Source organism: Lissotriton vulgaris, chromosome 12 (genome assembly GCF_964263255.1).
Source record: "Lissotriton vulgaris chromosome 12, aLisVul1.2, whole genome shotgun sequence".
In the NCBI taxonomy this organism is placed as follows: domain Eukaryota; kingdom Metazoa; phylum Chordata; class Amphibia; order Caudata; family Salamandridae; genus Lissotriton; species Lissotriton vulgaris.
The window spans coordinates 95,284,262-95,311,250 of NC_141700.1; the positions used below are offsets into that span (position 1 = coordinate 95,284,262).

Here is a 26,989-nt window from a genome sequence, read left to right on the forward strand (position 1 = left end):
CAGCACAGGCAATCACCATCTGCTCCTCTCATTCAGGTGACAGTGGCTACGCCTTCCGTGAATACCTTCTGCCCCATACCTCAACCCTGCTACACCCCAGCAACGGCGCTACAATATTGCACACATACAGACAAGGAATTGCATAGAAAGGACATTTGGCCTGCTCAAGAGCAGGTTCCGCATACTGCAAAAGACAGGTGGGGCCATGTATTACAGTCCTGAAAAGTGCTGCCGCATTGTGGCTGTCTGCGCAATACTACATAACATTGCAACCAAGCGCCGGATACCTGTTGACATCTCTGGCAGTGAATCTGAGGGGGACAACCGGCCACCTGCACATGCGCGCCATGCACATGGGGAGAACCCAGCAGAAGGGCACAGACGTCGCAACCACATCACAGTGAACAGTTTCTAGTACAACCACTTCCTTCACCCCACAAATCAACAATGCATGCAAAATGTAATGATGACAACGCTAATGTGGGTAGAAAAATAAATGTATTTGTTAAATTCACAAAAATAAAAATAAGGTTCCTGTCCAAATAAGTCCAACAAACAGTATTACGCCATACTGCTGTGCATCACTACATGGCAGGCTTAACCTCAGCCTGTGCCATTGATTAACTGCAGTTCTCTAGGAGTGCATAGTGCGCGTTCCGCCATAGCGCCTCTGAGGGGCATCCTCCTCCGGGGCTTCAGGCAATGGGGGGGGCCTGGTGCTGCGGGAGTGTGGTGGGGCCTGTGAGGCAGATTGAGAGCTGACGCTGGACGCCCCCTCACTCGCATCATCACCCCCCACAACAGATGGAATAGCTGGAGGGTGAAGAGCAATGACGGCCGTGGTGAGGGTCTCCAGCACCCTTGTCATGTCCTCGCTGCACTGTATGATTTGGTGCTGCTGGGTCAGGGAGCGCCGCGCCAACAGAGATGTAGCATTCGCTGACACGTAACTTGCCCTGCTGTTAGTGGCAAGCTGGGTCATTAGTTGGCGGTGGCGCCGGCGCGTTCCACTGCGCTCTCTCGACATGGCCGCGGTGTTGGCCTCCAAGGCTGCAGCCATGCGGACCAGTCCTTCTCCCACGCCTGCCATGTCTGCCCTCATGCCTTCCATGTGGCCTGCAACAGACGCCACATTGCGCCCTATCAAGTGCAGTTGCAGCTGTATAGCTCCCTGCTGCTGAGCCTGGCGCTGGTGAATGCGGAGCATGCGTCTCTCGACGCTGAGCCGCGCCAGTCCATGAGCATTGGCCCACCTGCTAGCTGCTGTGGAGTGCTGGCGTGACCTGCCACGCCTGCCCTGCTGGCCTGAGTGTGAGGCTGGCCGCTGTGTGGACACTGGCGCAGCCCCGGATGTATAGGCGACAGCTGCTGGGGGTATGACCGCAGGTGTTGCAGGTGCGCCAGACGCAGGGGGTGTGACTGCTGGTGTGGCTGTTGTAGTAGATGCAGGGGGCACAGGAGTGACTGCCCTGGCTGCGGCTCTGGGAGGAGCAGCGGTGGCAGGAGGCACAATGGGGGCTGGCATGCCAGCGGATGTGGGTGCTGCACCAGTTGCAGGGGGGACGCTGCAGGTGGTACTTGCTGCTGGTGTAGATGCAGCGGCAGGGGCTGGTGCCTGGGTTGGTGTTGGCACCTCCACCTCCGGGACGCCCTCATCGATCTCCAGCCTATCGCTGTCGCTGGTATCGCCACCTGTGGGGGTAAGTGGTGGATCATTAGTTGCATGCATCTGGCAGACGTGCAGTTGCTACATGCATGCTGGGTGACATTCCCTGAATGGCAGTGGCTTTGTATGCTTTGGGACCTGTCTGGCTGCATTGTGGTACTACAACATTGTGGCCAGACTACATCTCCCACAATGCTTCAGGACATTCCTTGATGTGCAACTATGGCATGCCTATGGGACATTGGGGGAGCCTATTTGGTCTTGGACATCCATAGGGGGCAGGGTCGCAGTCGCATGCCACTTACCTTGGGTGTCTTGGGTGGTGCGGGATGAGTCCAGTGTTGTAAAACCGACACAGGCCTCCTTCTCCAGGGTGTTCTCGACCTGGTCCTCCATGGGAGTGTTGGGTGGTACAGTTGTTCCTCCTCCTCCAGTGCCCGAGGACTCCCCAAGGCGCGCCACCACCTTCTCCTTGGCACGGCCTCGGAGGTCGTACCACCGCTTTTTTAATTCCTCCAGGGACCTGGCCGCCACTCCCACGGAGTTCACAGCCGAGGCTATCCCCTGCCATATGCGCCGCTTCTCCTATTCAGGGACCCTCCGAGAATTTGCGCCAAACAGTCTGTCATGGTTGGCCACAACCCCCTCAATGAGGTGTTCCAGCTCCTGCTCTGAGAATTTCAATTTTCTCTTGCGCCCAGACGAGCTGCTGGTGCCAGGTGCAGGTTCCTCAGCCATGGTACCAGGGTTGTGGATCAGTGTAATTTTCCAGATTAGCTGCAGCTCTCCAAAATGCTCCCTCTCTCTCTGCCTCAATGTGGAAAATGGTGGTGGGAACCGGCAGCTTCCTGGTTGTGATGTCATCACTGGGCTCGAAATGCGACTTCCCGTTTTCCCGATCTCGCAAATAGCGATATCGCTATTTGCGAGCTCGCAGTCCAGGCGCGGGTAGCCGGAATTAGCGATTATTCTGCGATTATCGGTCATTGCAAACGGAATTTGCGATCGCGTGCGAATCGCTTTTTTTTTTTTTTTTTTAATCGCAATTATTCATGAATTCGGATTTGCGATTTCTGAATTGCGATTCGCTTTTTTTCGCTATTTCAGAATCGCAAATGCCGATTTTCATGAATATGGCGGTATGTGCTCCCCACCACAGTAGGGAACACATTAACAGATCCGGTGGATTCTTGTTGTTTATTTACATTGTCTGGGAGAAGGAATCCCCCCTTAACTTCTCTCTCTCCCCCCCTTTTGTTATTTATAATCTATTACGAATATATTCACATGCATACCTCTGCCGCAAGTAGAATCAACATTTAACTTTTCCGTACAACAGTGGTGAAATCTAGTTCCAAAGCCGCTCTCGTGTTCAGAGTTTCTAATCAGTATGATTTTGTCCAGTTGGTGAAGTATTGTTACCTTTTGGAAACTACTCTAGCTTTGATGACTTTAAGAGGGTGAAATAATGACTTACATACTATGAATAGATTTGCCAAGCGATTTTCCTGACATGTTCAAGGTTAAAAAAGATAGAAACATACGTTTAGGTTGCATGAAAACTTGCTTTCCTTCGGAGAAGGTTTTCCCTGATTTCACCAGTAGATGGAGATAGAGGCCTTGGGTAAAATGTCTAGAGTAAGCTTTCCTTCTTGTCTGATTTTTACAGTGGGGGTACGTGCTTTCACACCTTAACGCTGCAACTCTAAAAACCAACTTCAACTAGGAATGACAATGAAACAAAACCCAGTGCTATCAATATGTTTGGAAGTTCACATGGGAAAGAGGAATTCGAGCAGACGCTTAAGTCTTAAAAAAGGCCAACTCTAAATATCTCAGTATGTAATGTTACTTTGTCATATATATAGGTTATCCATCCAAATGCCAGAACTCCCACTGAAGAGATCAAGTTATCATTGACATCTGCGTTCTTCTTCAAAACATTAAAATAGAGACTGCCACACCTCAGCATATAGCAGATAGAGGTATACTAACATGGCACCTCTTGATGTACTCTACCATTGTATTTAATCGGTTACAACACCGGCCAACTTTTACCACATATACTCCCATCTTAAAGCCAGGAAGCAGACGGCTAAAGAAAACTATGCAATACTTCAACAGTCTTTTCAACTATGTCTGTACAGTCAGGTATGCAAATGGTTACAGTAAGGCTTTTTTATATTAAAATCTCCACTTAGACTGTCTATACACCTTCATCTTCATGTTATGGGTGCCATATTTGTTACAAACTGCACAAAATGTTCATAATGTCTAAATAGCAATATGGCAATTCTGCTGAGACAATTGAGAAGGACCTGCCTGGAATATTGTTCAATACCTGATGTAAAACCAAATGGTATCGACTTTTTTTCTCCAATTTGACTATTTTAAAACTCTAGTGTTAGGAGGTGCTGCACTGCATTCAATGATCCATTAAGACTATACTCGTCATGAAACTTCTCCCACGATGCTTAGGTACACTATACATTACATGTGATGTCAATATGGAACAAAGATGCACAAATCTAGGGAAATTCTGTGGAAGATATTATGATGGCCCAAATAAAACCTGTTAGATAAGACAAGCTTAATTTAGGGCACTGTTTGACTTATTTATCCACTGTCAGAACAGCAATGAAGTAAGCCAGCTGTAACGTGGGCTAGAAGTAGACTAGCACGAAAAGTGGTGATTTGTTTATCAAGTTCTTTTTATTCGTACTTCTGACAGCAAACGGAAATAAGAATTCTCAGAGAACCCGATATGACAATAATCCGCACACTGTCTGTATCCCAGGGGGTTATGGGAATTGTAGTCCACTGTTTCTTTCACAGGTCGGGGAAGTGCGTAGGGGTATCGTCTGCTGGTCCGGGTCTTGTGCTCCAAATCGCGGCAGGCCAAAGAAGAAAAAGAACTATCAGGAAGGGATTCTCCTTTCTCTACTATGTCGCGGGATGCAGGGGAAAGTGAAGGGAGGTCACCACTGTGTAGCGCTCTTTGCGGCAATAGTCCGAGGCGCCCCCGTACCTTGTAAAGCCACGACCCTTCTCCTGGGCCACGGCGGGCTTCAGCGTAGTGCCAGCTAGGGTCTGGCTGCCCTTCTCCTGGTTCGTCCGCGCTCTTGTCCTGCTGTGAAGGCTTTGCGGCAACGGCTGGCTCCGTCCTCTCCTCCGAAGCGTGGTTCCTCGGCGGCACCTCAAAGGTCGTTACCAACGTCTGTTCCTCCCAGGCAGGTCCCGACGAACGACGGTCTTTCTCGGCGTCTTCCTTTTGCAGAAAACCTGTACCACATGTCCGATCAGCTGACCAGCCCCGGCAGAAGAGTTAAAGGGGCCGTACTAATTCTGAAAACAGAACAGGAGAACAGGGCATCCACAGAGTCCATGTCCTCACACAAGCATTGGCATAGCCAATAGGACTCACTTTTGGGACCTTATAAGTATTAAGTTATGCAGCACAATATCCTTGGTACAACAACATCAATTGTTGCTTGGCTAAACACTTATAAGGTCCCAAAGGCGAGACCTATTGGCTATGCCAATGCTTGTTGTAGATGCTATGGGTGAGTAGGGGTGGAGCTGCAGGTTGAAGGGAACCCTTTAGGGGAGGCCAAGCCTTTTTAGGTTTCGCCTCGCCGAAGATGCGCTCTGCGCATCTTTTCGGCGCAGGCGAAATCCTGTTGAGAACTGTAAGGTGGCTTTGTCCGGCCCTCGTCCTTGATTGGCTGGCTCCGTAAACGGAGCCTTGCCATTGGACGAGGGGCCTGTCCGTCAATGCCGGACCAGACACGGGGGCGTTCCCGACATTCTTTGGCTTTTGCCGACGTCACGGGACGCCGGGAACGCCCCCGTGTCTGGTCCGGCATTGCCGGCACCTCCCTTGCTGCTCGGGTCTCCTTATAATAATCTCCCGCCTCCCTCGTCCTCTCCCGCCCCCCTCCCGACGTCCGTGACCTTTCCCGCCCCCCTCGTCCTCTCCCGTCCGCCCCCCCCCCCCCCCCCAGAGCGGAGGAGGGAAGCCCGACTTGTTATCGCCTGCTGTTGAGTTCTACTGCTTGTGCTGTTTTTTTTCTTAAATTGTTTCTTAAATCGCTCAAACACAGCTGAGTTAACAAGCACAGAAAGAGAAAACCTGATACTACTGCCAAACAGACAGGAAATTGTAGTAGACCTTGCAAGCAGGGAAGCGTTGAACCACGCCTACCGCCCAATCAGCTGTCCGGGCTGTTGCTATGTGCGCTCTACTCTGCCTTCTTTGTACAGTAGACAGAAGAAATGCATTGCACGGAAAGACGGGCTGTGCACCGAAAGCATAATGTTTTTGTCTAACCGCTGCAGAGCAACAGTGTTTCCAAACGTAAGCAAGTATGTGTGTCTAAGAAGTCAACGTGAGATGTTGCTTTCAGTAGGATGCGTCCATGGGAGGCACAAAGTCCTTCTTTCGTTTCCATGGTCAGAAGAAACCGCATCAGTCAGCACTGAAACTGGTGACACCTTTGAACTGCATCGCTCTTCCAATCGGTTTACGTCATCAGCAGGCGGCGTCGACCGGAGCCAGGACTCACGATGACTGTTTCCGCAATGGAATCGAACAGGGACGAAGTAGAGCGCTGTATTGCCATAGCGTTAACTGCCATCCAGAACGGGCATCAAGACAAGGCGCTGCGTTTCCTAGAGAAGGCTGAGCGGCTGTTTCCAAACAAGAAGGCTCGCGGTGAGTGAGAACGGGGGTTCAGAGGGTCTGTGCTGGCCTGGCCTTTGCACCATCTCCTCGTACAGCTGTTACAAGTACAGCACCCGCCTCCCTGCCTGGAGGATCTCACCTATCCATCCCCTCACACCCCGCTGCTGTGCCCCTTACCCTCCGTTTGGCCTGTCCCACTTTTCTAAAGCCTGACTCTCATCTGCACCACCTTACCCGTCGATTTTCTTCCCGTATCACTGCCCTCACTGCCCCCTCCTGCCTGTCCGATCCCCACACACCGCATTGCTTCGTGTCCTCCCAACACCTCTGCTGCTCCTTGTACCTTGTGCCTCACTCTTGTCTATACACCCCTCCTTCTCCATATCACCCCTCCTTCTCATTCTGTGTCTGCATCCACCATCTCTGTACTGTTCACCTTCCTGCCTACACCACCTCCCCTCCGGCTTCACTCCCTGTACATGGCCAGCTTCCTCTAGCACCCTCCTGGTGGTCTAGTCCACCTCTTGCCTATTTCACTTTGCTCGCACTGCCACCCACACTCCTGTGCCACCACCCTCTTTCCAGTCTGTGCCATTTATATTTTCTCTTTACCACCCTCCTGGCAGTACCTCCACCTCTAGTGCTTGTGCCAGCCGTCATACCTACTATAAACCCCTGTCTCTTACTTGTGCCACCCTTCATTCGCACTATATGCCCGCCTGTTACTTGTGCCACAGTTTTTGGCCATATGACCCTGCTCTACCGTGTCTGTTCCACCCTGCAACCTGTCAATCCACCCAGCCGTCATTCCCTTTTTGACCTTGCACCCATCCCTTCTACCAATTTTCATCACTCAACCGCACTATTCGCTACACCACTGCCACCCTCTGCCATGACCCCCTTTAGCCCCTCCTCCCTCTTAAAGATGTTCACATTGTTTGTATTTGTTTGCACCCTTACGTTGTCACACCTGCGCCCACCTGTCAGTTCACCCTCTGCAGGGAGACCCAGCTCTGTTAAAGTGCAGCACTGATGAAGATAATTAACCTTAATTTCGAAGGACGGAGTTCTGTGACGTCGCATTGATGAAAACATATCTAGCTATAAGTTGGAGTGAGGAAATCCCAGTTTCTCTTTAGAATATATGCATATTTCGTGAGCCCCTGGCTACTTTAGGTGGAGTTTTACCTTTACATGCAGTTTTGCGGTACCCCCAGCCGCTGAAAAGTGTCGGACTTTTGGGTTCGGGAAGTTGCAGAGTGATTCATATAGCCTGCTCGTGTGTTCTTGAATGAATCCTTGTCTCAAGCCTTGCTCTCATCCGTTTTATTTTTAATTTATGTGTGTTGTGCAAAGGTTCCGTAAAATTGCTACATAAACTGTTTTCATGTCTTCAAATCTTGACTAAGGAAATGTAAGCAAAAAAGTGTGCCATTTGATTTTTTTGTGTGTGTGTGTAGTGTGGGGCTCTGTGTGTGTATGTGTGGGGCTGTGTGTGTGTGCGTGTGTGGGGCTCTGTGTGCGTGTGTGGGGCTCTGTGTGCGTGTGGGGGGCTCTGTGTGCGTGTGTGGGGCTCTGTGTGTGTGTGTGGGGCTCTGTGTGTGTGTGTGGGGCTCGGTGTGTGTGTGTGTGTGGGGCTCTGTGTGTGTGGGGGGGGCCAAGGGAGACAATGACCCTGTCCACCTGACAATCTCACAGGTCCACAAAAAGTTGCTTGTGCTTGCTGTCCTGCCAGTCCTCTTTGCTTGTGCTTGCTGTCCTGCCCCCCGTTGCTTGTGCTCGCTGTCCTGCCCCCCCTCGTTGCTTGTGCTCGCTGTCCTGCCCCCTTGCTGTCCTGCCGTTGCTTGTGCTTGCTCCCCAGCCCCCTGTTGCTCGTGCTTGCTGTCCTTCCCTCTCCGTGCTTGTTCCCCTGTCCCCCGTTGCTTGTGCTTGCTGTCCTGCCCCCCTTGCTGTCCTGCCGTTGCTTGTGCTTGCTCCCCTGCCCCCCGTTGCTCGTGCTTGCTGTCCACCCCCCCCTCCTCATTGCTTGTGCTTGCTATCCTGCCCCCTCGTTGCTTGTGCTTGCTCTCCTGCCCTGCTATTGGCATTGTAACTGACAATGCCATTTATTTATGTTTTTAAAAAAAAAACATAAATAAAAATAATGTCATGAGCAATGCCAATAGCTCTAACTTTTGTAAAGGCGAAACCATTGCATTGTAAATGCTTGTTCTACCTTCATCACACTTCAGTGCAGAGCCCTTACACCTCTTTGTGCCTCTGTTGTGGGCGCTCCAGAAAGACAGGCCTGCCGCGAGGGACATCTCTCCACAAAGGCTGTGTCTGTATAGCAGCTTGGAAAGACATTTGAAATGTATTGCAGTTTACTTTCCTTATCTACAAATAACCGAACTTTCAATTGACTGTAAGTTCAAAAGAAAGGGAGCTGGAAAGATAGCTATCTTTTTACACTTCCTAAGCCACTGCTTCACTCCTCACTTAATGAGCCAGTTTTTAAGATCTCTCCTTGCAGGGGTTGAGGCGAACATGTAATCGTGCTGTAGTGGTATTTATGACTGAGTACAAATCGCCTAGATCGGATGTCGCAAGGATCTTAGGAACAGGTTTTAAAAAAAAGATCACTGACCCCCTCACATTTTAAAGATCTCCATTTCTTTCAATGTTAAACCCTCACTGATTTTCCTTTGCATTAATCAGCAGCAGCCAAGCTTGTAGTCAATGAGCGTGAACCTTCACAGAGGAGTCCGTAACACAATTAAAAAGTTCACACTCAAACAACAGCAGCTGCTTCGGCAGCCACCGACAAGCACACTCTCCCCCACCCTGTAGTGTATTAGGGCAGAACAGAACGAACATCTCACCTCCATCGAGTTACCATCTCAATTGTAACCTCGCCTTCACACTTTCTTCTGAAAACACTTTATTCTCCAATGCCAATGCATCCATGCTGCTCGGAGTGGAGTAAGCCAGTGGACGAAGTGGGCTGACCCACTGCCAGGCTGTGCTGATTGCTGCTTTACAAACGCAATCCCCCAAGCTGTGAGAGCTCTCAAATGGTTCCTGGGCATTCCTGCTCTTTACGTGGTGCTAAACCTGTGCTTCTGGAGCCACCTTGGCTTTGGAAACAAAGCAGCATTTCAAGTATTCACAGGTGTGCCCAGAAAACATGGAACATGATACCGCTTATATTAATACTCAAAATGCAGCTAAAACAACTACTGCTCGAACATTATCCCCAAAGTTCCCAAGGAACGGACAATACAGGTCTTGGACGCAGAACAGAGGTGATCAGTTTCCCTAGATCTTGTATATTTGCTCTTTATCCAAAGTACCTTATGTTACAAAGATATTCTGTAATGTGACACACAGCGTGCATATCCATGTCATTAAAATCATCCACATTTGTGTGAGCGCGTGTTTAACATCTCTGACACCTGTGCTTTTCATATCTCATCCAGAGAAAGTCCCCCAGAGCCATAGTAACTCTGAGAATAAACACCAATGGAACTTAAAATGTTATCACAGGTCATTAAACTATGTTATCATTAGCTGTTTCAGGTGAGATCAGCACATTAATAATAATAATAAGATCTAATAACATTTGGTTCCTATTGATTACCGTTGCCATTAGTTCTAAACTTTGTGTAATTCAGAGATCAATTAAAACAAAGTCCAATCAATCAACCCCTATTCTTACCAGAATTATCATAAGACTTCTTACATGGCCTTTTACTTTTCAGTGAAAACATAATAATACCCAAATTCAAGATCTTGGGTTTCCCAGGTTTTGTGGGGGCACAGTATGTGCCGATCTTTAAAATAAGGAAAAGTATCTCCAATCAAATGAAAATCGAGACCAACTATGTTCCAACTCCCAGTTTTTCAATCTTCCTTTGTTAGGGTTGAACAAGGCTTTGGGGAATGTAGGGTAGCTGTAACCTAATTTATAGAATCCATATCCATTGTGGGTGGCATGACATACATTCATGTCGATTGGGAAATTGTATATCATAGTTGGACTTTAAAGTATGTACTACATTTGACATTTGAAAAAAGATAATATTTTAACTGTACCAAAAATGAATACTTCCTGTACTACTAAACACCCTTTAGTGCCTCATAACCGTAAAGCGGCAAGGTGTCCAATGTTCCATAGATCTGGCAATCCTCTTGAATAAGTGAGACAGAACATTTGACAAACAAAAGATTCAACCATTATAATTTTGTCTTTCTTTAATTCCATATCTAAATGAGGCAAGACAGTAATTTTTCCCTGAGTGGCAAGTGGTGGGGCTTGCCGGAAATTATAACATGAGTTCAACATGGCTATCCGAATCCTCTTTTTGCTACATTGTGGTTCTTTTTATGTTGTCAGTGGTAGCTCTGCTAATAGCTAATGTCTGAAATCACTGTGCAAGGAACTGGGTAATTAGTTTTCTTATATCAGTTAAATGGGTAATGAGCTATCTTAGATCATTTTCAGACTTGTGGGTAATGATAAACTTTGTAGCTAACTACATTGACAATAACTTGAATTCATAATCACTGGGCTATACGCGAGTGGAATTCTTGTTTCAGGTTACTTTGGTTTGTGACAGGAAAAGGTCAGTTATCTTCTTAGGTATACTAACTTATATGGCCGGCTTCTCATCCTAGGAACATTTGTCCTAACTTTTGAGCTCTTCGTCACTTGTTTCCCCTGCCGGCATAGGCATATGCTGACTTGTTTGTTTCATTCCTACCCCCTAAACAGAAAGGCGACTGGGCCACTGAAAGAGTGATCAAAGTTATCAACAAGAAGGTGGAAGGATGGGCTCTGCCGGAAATGCCAGGTAGGCACTCATTAAAGCAGGCATATACCAAGCAGAACCTTAAAACATCTGTTTTTATTTCATCATTTCAAAGGTCCACAGCAGGCAAATGTATTTTGGATTGTAATCGGTTCTTTCCCTTGAAATTATATACAGCTTTTTAATTTACACTCTCCAGAGCACTTTGACCAGACATACTCGCTGTTGTCATCTTGAGTATTGAAATTCCTACATGAAGGTTTATAACAAGTGCACTGTTAAAGGGGCTGCCAGCAGCCCATCTCCGTGTGATATGTAGAGCAGAGCCAAATGCAATTGACTGGTTCTGGGTGTGTGCTTCCATAAAGGTGGAGTTGGCTGCAAGCCAAGATGAGTGGTGCTTCTGCCTGCCAGAAGCAGGAACCTGGCCAGGCGCAGTGGTCATGGTTTGGGTTGGAGCAAACTCTTATCTAGTATCCTAAGAAATCTGGAGAAAGGACGACCAGCATTCTGGATAATGCGGATAACTCTAAAAAATTAATAAGTTATAGTTATTCAGTATTTTGGGTATCTTTCATAGATTCACATGCCTGAATCATTCCCCGTCATCAGGGTGGGAGTCCCCGGTATATAAAAAGAGTAATGTCATGAAGACACATATATATATATATATTTTTGTAGACCTTTATTGCACATAATACATATACACAGCGGTGTGCCTACAACCCACTGGTAGGGCCGGCCGCAATCAGTGTACCAGCTGAGGTAGCTGAACTCGCAAATAGTCAACATTAGCACAAGTGCACAGCATGGAAAGGCACAGCATGGAAAGGCACATCAAGTCATCAAGAGGTAATGTTCAACGTTCATTATAAGACTGCGTCCGTATCGCCCTTATGGAATCTCGGTCTCATTTTACAGTTTTTTGAAACAAACTCAAGTAACAACAATCCCCAACTCCCACCTAGTCAATCCTGGTCCCCGGTCCTAGTGAGCATTCCGAGTCTTTAGGTAGAATCACAAAGATACACTCAACCCCCGAGTGGCAAGAAGGTTATCAGACAGGGCATTCAGTCTTTGACAAGAACTCCCATCATTTTACAAGAAATAGCAGGTACTCAAGTGGCTTTCGGGCCGTGATATACTCTCATGGTCCATGTGGACCTCCTAGACAGACACTTGGTGCACTCGGACTAAGCATGACATACGGCATTCACTTTCGCGGGTAGCACTCACTCAGGTTCACCCCCTCCGTCCAACAATCCGGTACTCCCACTCCTGGCGCTATCATCATCAGCTAGGGAAAGCATATATTGCGCATACGGAGCCCATATATCTCGTGGTCGTGCCTTCGCTGGCAGTCCCTCATAGTAACAATTCAATTGATCTCTGCAATTAGCCATGTCATTCAGCCACAGTTGTACATCAGGTGCTCTTCTCCCCCCCACCCCATAGCAACCCTCCGTTTAGCCAATTGGAGCGCCAACACAATGAAACGTCTCGATTTCGCAGATATACCAGAGGCTATTCCCAGGAGGCATAGGCGCACATCCAACACAACCTCAGTCGACGTCATGGCAGTGAGTGCCTCAGAGACAGCCTTCCAGAAGTCATACACACGTGAACATCCCCAGGCCAGATGCACAAAGTCAGCGTCATCCTCACCACACCGGACACACTGAGCAGTCACTCGAAGGCCATACCGAACCAGCTGGACCGGCGTGTAGTACCACTGATGCACAAACTTATAATGAAGAAGACGAAAATTGCCATTGGCCACGTATCCCCCAGTCATAGAGCAACATTCGGTCCATTCATCATCACTCAGTGGTTCTGGGAGACTCCTATCCCATCGAGCTCTGGCCAGAAACGCGCCACCCCCCTCATCTTCCTGCGCAGCTCGATACAGTTTAGAAAGCAACTTAGCCCTGTCCGTAGTGGTGTAAAGCAATTGCAAGGCTCAGAGTGTCAACGGTTCCTCCGGATATGTAGGATACAGAGCATGAACAGCAGCCCGAAGCCTGACGTATGTAAAGGTAGACATAACTGCATTAGTCGAGTGGGCTGTCATAGCCTGTAAGGAGATAAACGAGGCCCCAGGGAAGAGGTCCCCCATAGTATGTAGCCCAGCTCCCTGCAGAACCTGTAATCCTCCAATCTCGCCCGATACCAAAATTTCTGAGTGATAGAGAAGTGGAATAGCAGGCGCATATAATGGCAACCTGGCTGCTCGTCTGCCTAGTTCCCGCCAGGCGGTCGCCGTGGATTTCACCGTGTCAACCTCTCCTCTATCAAACACTGAATGATCATTAACTATCATGGCCCTCAGCGGATTTGGCAGAACAGCACTGGCTTCAAGTGCTACATGCGGGGTATATGGAGGAGCATACAGCCAGTAGGTTGCGAAATGTGCTTGTGCACATAAATAGTATAACTTCATATCTGGTACAGCAAAGCCCCCCAGCTCGTATGGCTTGGTCAATACCTCCCATGTTACACGCGGTTTCTTACCAGCCCAGGTTAAAGTAATCAGTAGGGATCGTAGCCTGGCAAAAAAGTGCGATTTCAGCGGGACAGGGATGTTGACAAAGAGATAAAGGAATTTCGGCAATACCACCATTTTAATTAAAGGCACTCGATCCGCCAGAGTTAGAGGGAGTCGTGTCCAACGCGCCACCTGATCCTCCAACTTAGAGATGGCCACTCCATAATTAGCCCTTATAATTTCTTGGCTGTCCCTGTGCACCCAGACGCCCAGATACCGAACTGACTCTGTCGCCCATTCCAACGGAAATTCTAAGGGAATCTGGTGGGTAGCATCCGTGAGGGGCAACACAATGAAAATGAAATGAAATGAAAATTGCACTTATATAGCGCTATCTACCCGGAGGCCTCGTAGCGCTTATGACTGAAAGCTTACTTAACGCATGCTCGGGCAGATCAGCAGAGTTTAGCATACAAGTGGGTTTTCAGAGCTTTCCTGAAGGCGAGATGATTAGTGGTTTCTCGCAGGGGTAAAGGAAGAGTGTTCCAAAGCTTAGCCGCAGTGTGTGAAAAAGAGCGGCCTCCCCAGCGGGCTTTCTTGATTCTAGTCAAGGTAGCCAATTGGAGGGTCCCGGATCGGAGGGCGCGGGGTGGAACATAGGGAGTGACCAGGGGCTGTAAGATTGCAGGGCCTAGGCGATAGAAGGCTTTGTGTAGAATACACATGGCCTTGAATTGAACAGATTTGTCCCAGTTGATGGTCAGACCGGAGTGACGACCAAACTTGATAAACTCTCGGAGTATGGCTTCTAGGTGTAGAGCAGGTTCGCGCACATAAAGGACCATGTCATCAGCATACATGGACACTGCCAAAGACCTGAGAGGGAACTTCAGCGCCGCCTCTGCATACCTCTGCCGCAAGATACAGGCCAGCGGTTCCATCACAATAGCAAAAAGCAAGGGCGAGAGAGGGCAGCCCTGCCTCGTCCCCCTCTGAACCGGAAATGGGGTGGAGACATGACCATTGACCCTTACTCTCGCTATGGGCTCAGTATATAGGAGAGTTACCAGTGATGTAAAAAAAAAAAAGGCTCCCCCATTCGGTGTAGTATGGCTATCATATATCTCCATGCCACCGAATCAAAGGCCTTGGCAGCGTCAAGCATGACAGCCACCGCAGCCAGCTCCGGCTTAAGCAGATGTAACACTGCAAATAGAGCCCTCAGATTATGAGTAGTGGACCGGAGAGGTACGAATCCCAATTGATCCGGCAGCACCATGACTGGGAGGAGTAAGCGCAGTCTCGTGGCTAAAACTTTAGCTATTATTTTTACATCTGTATTCATGAGGGAGAGAGGGCGATACAAATCACATTTATTAGGGGGCTTTCCCGGCTTTGGCAGCGCTACTAGTAGCGCCTCTCTCATTGTGGTTGGCAGCCGGCCGCAGTCAAACGCCTCTTCCAGAATCATCGCCAAGTGTGGTATCAACAGATCTGCATATTCTTTATAGAATTCAGAGGACAAACCATCCGTGCCAGCCGCCTTGCCATCTGGGAGAGCAGCTATTGCCTCTCTAAACTCCTCCTCCGTGATATGATGCATAAGGAATTCCTGTTGCCCCCTTGATAACCATACCAAAGCGATGTCCTCGAAGTACCTATTTATTTCCTCCTCATCTGCCGTGTCCCTGTGCTCATATAGCTGAGCATAGTGTTTCGTGAAGCAAGCCAGAATACCATCCGTGCTAGTCACTACGTCCCCACCGTCTTCTATTTCTTGCACAGTGCAGTGCCGCGCCCAGGGATCCCTTACCCGGTCCGCTAGTCCCTTCCCCGGTCTACCCCCTTCACCAAAATATCTAGCTCTAGTGTGTTTGGACAGGAATTTCACCTCCTGCTCCGCCAGCTCGTTATATTCAGTGACTTTCGATCTAATTTCAGCTAATAATGTTTCCCCTGAACATTCCTCTATCTGTCGTTCCAGGACCAACAATTCTTTTTCCAACCTGGTCATGGAGTCCCTCAGTGACGTAAGCACCCCTGATCGGAGGCCAATACACGCCCCTCTTACAGTCACCTTGAAGGCCTCCCACACTGTACTCATATTATCAACAGATCCCACATTGTTTGTGAAAAACTCCTCTATAATCTGACGCAATCGCTCACGCAGTACCTGATCAGACAACACACCAGGGGATAGTCGCCAAGTGAAAGGAGCCGGCGCATGTGTCGGCAATTGCATCACCAGTCGAACCGGCGCATGATCAGAGATAGTGCGAGGTAGATGTTCGACATCCAGTACCCATCCACTCACATCACAAGTCACCAGCCAGTAATCCAATCTCGACCATGTATCATGCGCCAACGTGTAACATGTTCCCTCCCGTCTGCTCGGGTGCCTCAATCTCCAGGCATCCAACAACCTTAGCCCACGCATACCTTCACAGACCGCATCCGCAGCCTTCTTTCGCACGCAGAACCTATCCTGTTTCTTGTCCAATTCAACATCCAACATGACATTCAAATCTCCTCCGCAGAGGACAGCCGACGGGGGAAGCATATAGATTTTGTTCCAAAGTGTAACATAGAAGTCAGGATCATCCACATTCGGCCCGTATACATTAAGAAGGGTGACCAGCGTTCCGCACAATTTACCCTGTACAATGATATATCTACCATCCTGGTCAATCTCCTCATGGAGCACTTCAAATGGTACATTTCTCTTAATCAAGATCATCACCCCACGTGCATAAGATGAATAGGCCGTAGCCAGCCGTACCCCCGCCCACTGCTTACCCACAATTTCAGCCGCCTTTCCCCGAAGGTGCGTTTCCTGAAGAAAAACTACCTGTGCACCATGCCTATTTTGGAACGCAAGCATCTGTCTAGTCTTTTGCGGCCGATTCAGTCCCCGAACATTCCAAGTAATACAAGTGAGTCTACCCTCTCTATCCATACTTCCAGACCTTCAAGCTACCCAGCAGCCAGCAGACACCTCCCAACCCCCTCTCGATAACCCAGCATCCGCCACCCAGCAATCCAGAAATGTCATGAACCTCTTTGCAAGTTAAACCGTACATATACCAACAATGTTCCAAACATCTTTTAGTCATCTCAGATCCCCCACCACTGACCAGGAAATACAGCAACCCTACCCCAAACTTCAACACCCCCCCCATCCCTCCACCCACTTCAGCATTCCCAACCTGCCAAAGCCGTCCCTTTCCCCCCCCCTTACAAACCCCAACATTGCAAACAACTGTGTGTGGGGATCTCCCATATCCGGGGGCGCAGCGGCACACAACTCCCGTCAGAGAACTAACAAGAGTGCAGACCACGCTCAATAACGAACAACCCCAACCCCTTCACCCCATCTGCAAGGTCATAGGAAAAACAAACAGCAGTCAAATATCAATACACCGCCATAGGGCTCCTATCTATACACTCATGGTTCAGTAGAGGCGTCAACATATGTGGACGGTGTCACAAGCAGACAGTACAGTATGCGTGTACATCCCACTTCGGCCGCAGCCACCAAGCCAGGTCCCGACAATTCCTGTAGGATGTATGGCCCAGTCAATAGCACGCATTGCTTAGCAAACGACGATAATACGGGCCAGTATGTATAGCCCGCGACAGCATGCGCGGGGATGCCAATTAATAACCCAGATAACAGGTCGCTTTAGGGATGGGCAGTATTTACAAGTAGGATAGCAGTCAATGTGTATCAGATCAGGACATCATGGCTGCCCCTCGCGCTCGGTGGACTGTGTGGAACAAGTTAGGCAACCTCGTCCTGCCTGTCATCCTCCCCATCCCGATGCCCATTTGAGTCTCTTTTACGTTTTTTCTGTGTTTTGGCGTAGTCCATTGCCGCCCTGGGGGAGGAAAAGATTTTATTGTCTGACGGAGGCCCTATCCGAAGTCGTGCAGGATACAACATGGCGTACTGGATGTCTTCGGCGCGCAAAAGCTGTTTCACTGTGGCAAATTCTTTGCGCGCCGTTTGCACCGCCATGGTAAAGTCAGGATAGAACTCCAGTTTGTTACCTTGGTACTCAATGGTGCCCTTTTCCCTTGCAAGTCGTAGTATAGTATCCCGGTCTCTATAGTTCAGGATCCGAGCTATAATAGGACGTGGCTGCGCCCCAGTCACTGGACGTTTCGCCAGGGAGCGATGGGCGCGTTCCACTATGAAGACACGAGATAACTGGTCCGCCCCAAAAATGTCTACCAGCATACGCTCCATGTAGTCCTCCATCCGGCCAACATTTGTGGACTCTGGCAGGCCCGTGACGCGTATATTGTTCCTTCTGGACCTCCCTTCTAACTCCTCATTCTTCGCCTGTATGACCGCCAACACCCTCTCCATATTGAAAACCTTAGTCGTGACCGTGGCGAGGCCATCCTCCGTGGCAGACACTCTCTGCTCCACTTCCCCCATCCGCTCGTTTTGGCGGTCGAATTGAGTTGCCATTTGGTCAAGGCGGTGATTAACCGACTCCATGGTGCCTTAGATGGATTGTAGGGTCTTTTGCATAGCCACCAATGTAGTCTCCAAATTCGGGGTGCCCCCAACTGCCCCCCCCCTTGCTCAGAGTCAGGCGGTGCTTGTGCAGACGTGAGCGCCGTTTTTTTGGTTTCAAACGTTATCTTCGGTTGGTTTCTCTCCGGCCTGCCCATGGCGGCGATCAGTGCAGTACCCTTGCCAAGGCTCCGCAATTATAGAGGAGGGATATCGTGAAAGGCGCCCCAGGAAGTCTCAAAGCACACACCAGTGGCCCCGCGCCAAAGAATGGGTCTGTGGCTCCACAGCTATCCCCAGCCTGGGATAGAAGCAGCAATGGTGCCTGGTGGCGAAAGTGCGCCAAAATGTCTATGTCCCCAGCCGCCAAGCGTATGTGGAGAATGCCCGTCCGGCGGCCCCCCTGCCAACTGGGGATCGCAGCGCCGCCTCTCCGCCGTTATGTAGGCCTCCCCCCCCGTGCCCCCGCCGGTCACAGCTCGCGCAGCGCGGCCCAGTACGGCCCAGCGCCGCCTCCGCAGCCCCGGGCTCGCGTAGTACCCCGCCCCACTCACCGCAACCAGCAGGGCCGGGTCAGGCCGTTCGATGTCCAGGTGCCGCACAGCGGGATCCACACCAGCGCCGCCACCCCAGGCACTGGGCGCCGCTTTCTCCGGGTTCCCTCCGTAGGCAGCGGAAGAGGCCCCCAGTCCGGTCGATATCAGGGCGGGCTCAAGATGAGGGGCCGGTTCTCCGCAGGCGCGATCTAAGCGCGGGACAGCTCGACTCCGGTGAAGGTCGCACCAGCTTTCGGTCAGACAAAAATCACCTCATCGGACCCCCAAAGATAGAGGGTGGTGCGCGGCTCGTAGATGGGGTTCAGGTAACGGGTTATACAGGATAAATGAGCAAATGTTGGATGGTCTCGGCGGAGCCTCACTTACGTGCAGCCATCTTGCTCGGCGCCCTCTAGCGCCCCCATGAAGACACATATATAGCAATAGGCCAGAGGCCTCTCATTAGTAACATATCCATGTCCCTTTGTAAAAAGGACCAAACTTTGGCCAAGAGCCAATCAGATATCACCACCCTCTAGAACAGGGGTACTCATAGTACGGCCCGCGGGCCGGTGGCGGCCCGCGGACATTGCAGACTTCTGTGTTTAAAATTAAATAAATTAAATAGTGTTCGCAAATACAGTCACCTCAAAAGAAGACGCCCAAGTCTTCAGAGGTTCGTTCTAAGTCTATTGCTGTGAAGGCTTCTCCACAAGATCCTGCCTTCAAGAAACCTTTGGTGACATCTTCAGCTCTGCCTCTGACAATGTTGACAGCCACTATCTCCACGTCGGTGGCGTCATCTTCAACATCAACGTCGACGACTACTACATTCTCGTCGTCGACGGGTATGTCTGTTCCATCTCTGATTATTATTAAAAAGTTGTCGACGGCGCAACCGTCGACGAGTGCCTCATCGTCGACGAAATCGAAACCGTCGGCCGCGACAAGTTATTCGTCGATGAAGTCATCGTCATCGACACCAGCAGTGACGAGACCGTCGACGGCGACCCCTGCGTCGACGAAGCCGTCGACGACAACACCAGCGTCGACGAAGCCGTTGACGACGACACCAGCGTCGACGAAGCTGTCCACAAAGCAACCATCGTCATCGAAGAAGACACCGTCGACGACGGAGTCTGAGTTACTTGTCAACTTTCCACCGTCGACGACCACTCCATCCAAGGGTTCGACGATGGTAGGATTGCCTCTATTGAAGTGTACCTATACACACTACAGGGTGACTACGCGTACTCTTACGCCGGAGTTGACCTCTCCGAGCAGGGTCCAACCATTGCCCCCTGCTCATCTTCTGGATAATGAGGACTCAGGTGAGGGCTCTATGTTCCAACAAGCGACAAGCCCATCTGAACTACGCGTAAAACTTCACGAAAGCTCAGCTTATTAGGAACGAGGACAGGATGATTTGGAGTACCAAGAGGAATTTCAACCTCCACCGCCTCCTCAACAGCCTATGGAGTGTCTCCCAGCTTCTATAGTGACAGGCCGGCAGTTTCTCATTGCGGACTACGAACAGAGATTCCCGTCTACTGCTCCGCCTCTGCCAGTGGTGACACCGCCAGTTGTGACACCGCCAGTTGTGACACCGCCACCTAGGCCTCAGCCTACTCCTTTAGTCCTTCGACCAGATCCGGCTCCATCGCGTCCTCTCCCATCCTCTGACGAGTAAGACGAAGAAGAGGAGCAACAACGTGAGGAAGGGGAGCTCCAGGACACACAAGACGAATGGGATGAGTATGTGATTCCTGGTCCAGCATCCCCTGTACAGGCACAAGCGGATTCACCCCCGGAAGACATTGGGGGATTCCACAACATCCTAGAGAGAGCGGCGTTGCACTTCAAACTCAAAGTAACGGAAACACCACAGGATTGCTTCCTTTATGATTTTAAAGAGCCATTCCAAAAGGCGGTACGGTCCATTCCCATCATTGATTACATCTGGGAACAAGAGGAGAAAATAATGCAAAACCCTTCATCTCTGGCTCCAGTACTGCCCAGACTGGATAAAAAATATAAAGCTCCTGACACAGCCCCAGCTTGCCTTATTGGCCATCCAAAGCCGGACTCTGTGATCACCCAGGCAGCGCAACGCAGGTCAAAAAATCCTTTGGCTGCGCCGCCAGATAAGAAGGGCCGAAAGCTAGACAACATAGGGAAGAGGTTTTCGTCCATGTCAGCTTTAACAGTGCTTGCAGCAAACTCTTTAGCACTGTTGGGACGGTACAACCGTCAAATGTGGGCGGATATCGCTCCAAACTTGGATTCGCTTCAAGTGTAGCAGAAAGAAGAGGCGAAGAAGATTCTCCTTGAAGGCGAGCGTTCCCGCTTCGGAGATGATTGATGTGGCGATGGATATCGCATCCACAGCGTTCCGGCAGCTGGCAGGAGCTGCAGTCCTGAGGCGCCAAGGTTGGCATAAGGCAACATCTTTCTGGCCTGAAATTCAGACCAAGGTATTGGACATGCCGTATGACGGTCAGCTTCTTTTTGGACAGCACATCGATGGGTATACACCTGTTACAACGCAACTTTTACAACTACCTACCGTTACAACGCAACTTTTACAGCGCATACCATTACAACGCATTGCGCTGGGGGGCGCTCTAGGATAGGGAATACGTTTAATTTACTATCCAACACCTTCCCTAGAGTCCACGGGGACTGGAGTTGGAATAGTAAATTATACTTACCACTATCCAGCACCTCTAAGCGCTATGCGTTTCAATGGTATGCGTTGTAATGGTCGCGTTGTAATGGTAGGTAGTTGTAATGGTATGCGTTGTAACGTCATACATCCCATCGATGAGATGCTACAGGGGATCAAGAAAGATACTGATACCGCAAGGGCTCTAGGTACTCTCCAATACAAGAATCCTTCCTTTCAGGGCTCCAGAGGAAGAGGTCAGTCCTCTAGAGGCACCTATCAGGGGTACAAATCCATGTACGGTTCAAGCCAACAATACAAACCCCAGTACCAGCAAAAGCAGCAGCAAAACCAGTCGTCCTACAACAAGTCTTCCTTTCGAGGACGAGGGGGAAAGAAGGACGCAGGCAGAAGGCAATGACTTCTCTCTGCCACAGGTCTCCAGTTTCTCTCCACCTTGCAAAGTTGGCGGTAGAATTTCATCCTTCCTTCACAATTGGCAACATATTACAACGGATCGGTGGGTCCTCCAACTTGTTCAATTCAGACACTCTCTAGGGTTTGTGGAAACTCCTCCTCAAAAGCCGCCAATCCCAATGCGGCACAAAAATCTGCAATTGGAACTCTCCCTAATACTCAAAAAAGGAGCGATAGAAAGAGTCCCCCGGAATCAGAAAGGCAAGGGATTCCACTCCCGATTCTTCCTAATTCGAAAGAAGGAGAAAAAATGGAGACCTATATTGGACTTGAGAAACCTCAACCAATACCTCAAAAAACAGTCATTCCATCTGGTGTCCATCCAGGAGGTGCTGCAACTCCTCAATGCAAACGACTTTATGGTGTCTTTAGACCTTCAAGATGCATATTTTCATATACCAATCCACAGGAACCACAAACAATTTCTCAGTTTCGAGGTGGCGGGCAAGCACTACCAGTTTTGAGTATTGCCTTTCGGCCTAAAGTCGGCACCACACATTTTTACCAAATGTCTGTCTCCAGTAGCAGCATACCTCCGCCAACAACATCACCAGGTCTTCCCGTACTTAGACGACTGGCTCGTCAAGGCACCTAGTCTTGCAGGCGTGACCAAGTCCTCCAACGCCTGTCTTCAGCTCTTCAATGGTCTGGGCCTTACTCTCAACGAGGAAAAATCCGTCCTTCAGCCGTCCCAGTGTCTCACTTTCCTCGGAGCTGTCCTAGATACTGCTCAGAGAAAGGCTTTCCCTTCACAGGAACGTCAAGTGAAACTACGGACCTTGGCCGCCTGGATTCAATCCAAAAAGTCCATCACCATGCGCCTGTACAAGTCCTTGTTAGGGATGATATCCTCGAACATCCTGTTGGTCCCACGCTGCCGCCTTCGTATGCGTCCACTTCAGGAGGCGCTATCAGCTCAGTGGATTCAATGCAGGGGATCCTTCGACGACGTCATCCGGATATCTCCTACCATGGTCCAGGCTCTGAACTGGTGGCTTCATCCACATAATCTACGGTGAGGCCTTTCGTTCATACCTCCAATCTCGCCACATGTGATAACTACAGATGCATCCTTGGAAGGTTGGGGGGCGTTCCTTCAGGACCTTCAAATCAACGTGCAGTGGTCCCTGGCAGAGAAGCAACTGCACATAAACCTCCTCGAGTTAAGGGCAGTTTACCTGGCATTAAAAGTGTTCCTGCTCAGGATCAGAGATTCCCCAGTGCTTGTGAGAACAGACAACACCACCACAATGCACTTTCTGAACAAACAAGGGGGAACACACTCTCTGTTGTTGTCTCAAGAATCTCAAAAAATTTGGAAATGGCTTCTTCAGCACAACATTTCCCTTCGGGCGGAGTACGTACCAGGGACGGACAATGTCCTGGCGGACTCTCTGAGCAGGCAACGTTCGTGTGCCACGAGTGGTAGCTGGATTATCAATTTCTCAGCTCTGTATTCGCCCGATTGGGCAGGCCTCATCTGGATCTGTTTGCGACACAGCACAACGCAAAATGCCAACATTACGCAAGCTGGCATCCCCAGAAGGGATCACTGGGGAATGCATTTTCGATCGGATGGTGCAACATCTTTGCGTACGCATTTCCTCCATTTACCCTGATTCCCAGGGTCGTCCGAAAACTGAAGGCAGAGCATTGCACCCTGATTTTAATAGCACCAGCGTGGCCGCGCCAACACTTGTTTACAGAAATTCATCTCCTGTCGCTGGAACCGCCAATTCTATTCAAGCCTTGCCCGACTCTCCTTACAATGAACCAAGGGCAAGTCCAGCATCCGGATCCAGCATCTCTCAGATTGCCGGCTTGGCTCCTGAGTTCAGAGAGTTTTAACACCTAGACATTCCTTAAGAATGCAGGGCAGTCTTAGCCCGGGCTCGGGCGGACAGTACGAACAAGACGTATTCTCTAAAATGGAAAAGGTTTTGTATATGGTGTAAAGCAAATAAGATACACCCTTTTTCATCAACACCTGCACAAATTCTACCTTACCTGCTCCATTTGGCGCACTCAGGATTGGCCCATGCTTCTATTAAGGTCCACCTGGCGGCAATATCTCGCTTCAGGCGCTCGTCATCTGCTACTTCCCTCTGGTCCAATAGACTGGTTAAGCAACTTTTAAAAGGCCTGTTCAGGACATTTCCTCCGGTGCGAGCTTTACCACCCACCTGGCAATTAAACATTGTTCTTGCTCAACTGATGAAACATCCCTTTGAGCCAATACACAGAACTGACATCAAATACCTTTCTTGGAAAACCGCTCTCTTGCTAGCACTCACATCAGCAAGGCGTGTAAGTGAGCTGCAAGCCTTCTCTATTCAGGTTCCTTTCTTGCAATTCAAACAGGACCGAGTTATCCTACGGACCAACCCTAAATACATCCCAAAGGTTCCATCTAATTTTCACCTGAATGAATCTATAGTCTTGCGGACTTTCTTCCCAAATCCACTTTCCGCAGCAGAGAGGTCTCTCCACTCTTTAGACCTCAAGCGTTGTCTGAAGTTCTACATTCACCGAACAGAACAGTTTCGGAAATTCAACCAACTTTTTATCGCCTTCAGCAGGCCCAGAAAGGGCCTTCCTTTGACTAAGCAGAGCATTTCTCGTTGGATCTCTGCAACCATTACTTTCTGCCATCAACAGGCAGGTCATCCCGTGCATTCTAAAGTTCGAGCTCATTCTACCAGAGCTGTCTCCACTTCAATGGCGCTCTTTGCAGGAGTGCCCATTATCGACATATGCAGAGCAGCGACGTGGAAGACACCACATACGTTCACCAGGCACTACTGCTTGGATTCTGAAGTAGGTCAAGCTGTGCTCCGTCATCTGTTTCACTAGAGGTGAGCCTTCTTTCTTCATCCCACCTTCCTACTGCCTACTTGCACATTTCTCTAATATATTGTTTTTGGTGCTTAATATATTTCACAAATGGTATTCTTATATCGTGTGATTTTACATGTTGTACCATACGAAATGTGCTGGGTATTGCTTGCTACTCTGATTCAGGCATGTGAATCTATGAAAGATACCCATAATACTGGATAAGAAATGCGTTACTTTCCTGTAACTGCAGTTATCCAGTATTGGTATCTTTCATAGATTCACATACAACCCAAACCCACCCACCTCCCCTGGAAGGGTTCACCTTGGCTCTCTCAGTAGGTACTACGAAAATCTGAGGGACTAGGCCTCCTTCCAGGAAGGTTCTAGAGGGTGGTGATATCTGATTGGCTCTTGGCCAATGTTTGGTCCTTTTTACAAAGGGACATGGATATGTTACTAATGAGAGTCCTCTGGCCTATTGCTATATATGTGTCTTTATGACATTACTCTTTTTATATACCGGGGACTCCCACCCCGACGACGGGGAATGATTCAGGCATGTGAATCTATGAAAGATACCAATACTGGATAACTGCAGTTACAGGTAAGTAACGCATTTCTTCTCACCTCTGTGTCCTTGGAAAATGTGCACCTCCAAACTTTTGTTAGTCCTCCCAATAAATGCTCTTCAAGTATTTATTTTTGAGGTGTTTGGTGGTTTAATGTTTTTTGTATCTGCTTATTTTAATTAGACTTTCTAACAATAATTCTTAAATGTGCTTCATTGAGCAGCCGATTTGTTGTTTGGAATGCAATTTTTGGATTTCGCAGTAGGACTGGAAACATAACTGTCCTTTAGAATTGGTCTGTTAAATCATCTGGGATTTCACTTCATCATTTGAATTGTTCTTTATATGTAACTAGCAGCCCGTCCCGACGTTGTCCGGGTATGAAATAGAATGTGTGTATTGGGCAAGGGCAATTTATTTTAAAATCTTGCGGTAGACACCATTTTTTGTTTCATTAGAATAGGGATGGAGAAGGCCCAGTTGCAGCCCTGGTTGATGTTAGCAGGTGCGTGTAATTGGTGTAGTGATCCGCCGCCTGAGCCTGGCTACAGTCCTGGTTGATGTTAGCAGGCACGTGTAATGTCGTTGAATGAGAGAGTTATCAGCCGCGGGTAAATCCGTTTAATGAGTGACAGCGAGTAGGAGAGGCTGCAGTAATTGTCCCCGCAGACACGCTCATTTGCGTGTTCCCCCGCATAAGGCCCAGATGCAGGCCTGTTTGATGTTAGCAGGCGCGTGTTCCCCTGCTTGAGGCCCAGCTGCAGCCCTGATTGATGTTATCAGGCGTGTGTAATTAGTGTACTGATCCGCCGCCTGAGCCCGGCTAGAGCCCTGGTTGATGGTAGAAGGCCCGTGTAATTTCGTTGAATGAGAGAGTTCTGTAACAGCGCGCAGGCGAGGCTGCAGTAACGTTACTTACCAGGCCTCCAGGTGAACGCATTTGTCACGCCCCCAGCACACGGCCACAGCAGACGATCTTCTAATTAATGTGCGACCCACATGGCATGAAGGGCGGAACCTAGCTCACGCCCCCAGCGTTTCTCACGCCCCCAGCGTGCCCCTTGATGCGGCGCAATTGCGTTCACATGGCATGAAGGCCGGACACACGCCCCCAGCATTTCTCTCGGCCCCAGCGTGCCCCTTGATGCTGCGCAGCAACGTAATTGGCGCTTGTATGTACGACTCACATGGCAGAAAGGGCGGACACACGCCCCTAGCCTTTGTCACGCCCCCAGCACACGCCCACAGCCCACGATGTGATGGCCTTACCACACGCCCCCAGCGTTAGTCACGCCGCCAGCCCACGCCCACAGCACAACGCAGACACGTCCACACGGGACTACTTTGCTGGCAGGGTTCTTTTACCTTTTAAATGTTTAGAGGAGTTGGCCTAACGACTAAGGCGCTCGACTTCGGATCTGGGTTCGAGTCTTGGTAACGACGCCAAACATCCTGTGATTCTGGGCAAATCGCTTAATCTCCCCGTGCTTAACAAAAATGAATGTGTGTCCTCATGTAACGTAACTGAAGCTATGTAAAGCGCTCTGATACCTGATTCAGTTCGGGTCAAGTTCGCGCTATATAAAACTCTGCAAAACAAATATATATATATGGTGGCCATCTGCATAGCCTATGACCTTCTGCTGCAACTTCCCTTTCCAACGCTGTATTGGGTGTTGTGATTGGTGCTGTGGTTACTGAGATTATCCGCCTCAAAGGTTTGGGCTCTCTCTTTATTATATTAGTATGGATAT

General features: G+C 49.4%; 1 protein-coding gene across 3 annotated transcripts in view; it reads left to right on the forward strand.

Annotated features, from left to right (window-relative positions):
- The window catches only part of LOC147673487 (methanethiol oxidase-like), a 177,595-nt gene that overhangs the window by 85,701 nt on the left and 64,905 nt on the right, over positions 1–26,989 (forward strand). For all 3 annotated transcript variants that reach the window (XM_086947342.1, XM_086947341.1, XM_086947343.1), the window contains one exon: positions 11,104–11,182. In XM_086947342.1, the coding sequence (XP_086803468.1) occupies positions 11,104–11,182 (79 nt within the window). The remainder of the gene's footprint in view (positions 1–11,103; positions 11,183–26,989) is intronic.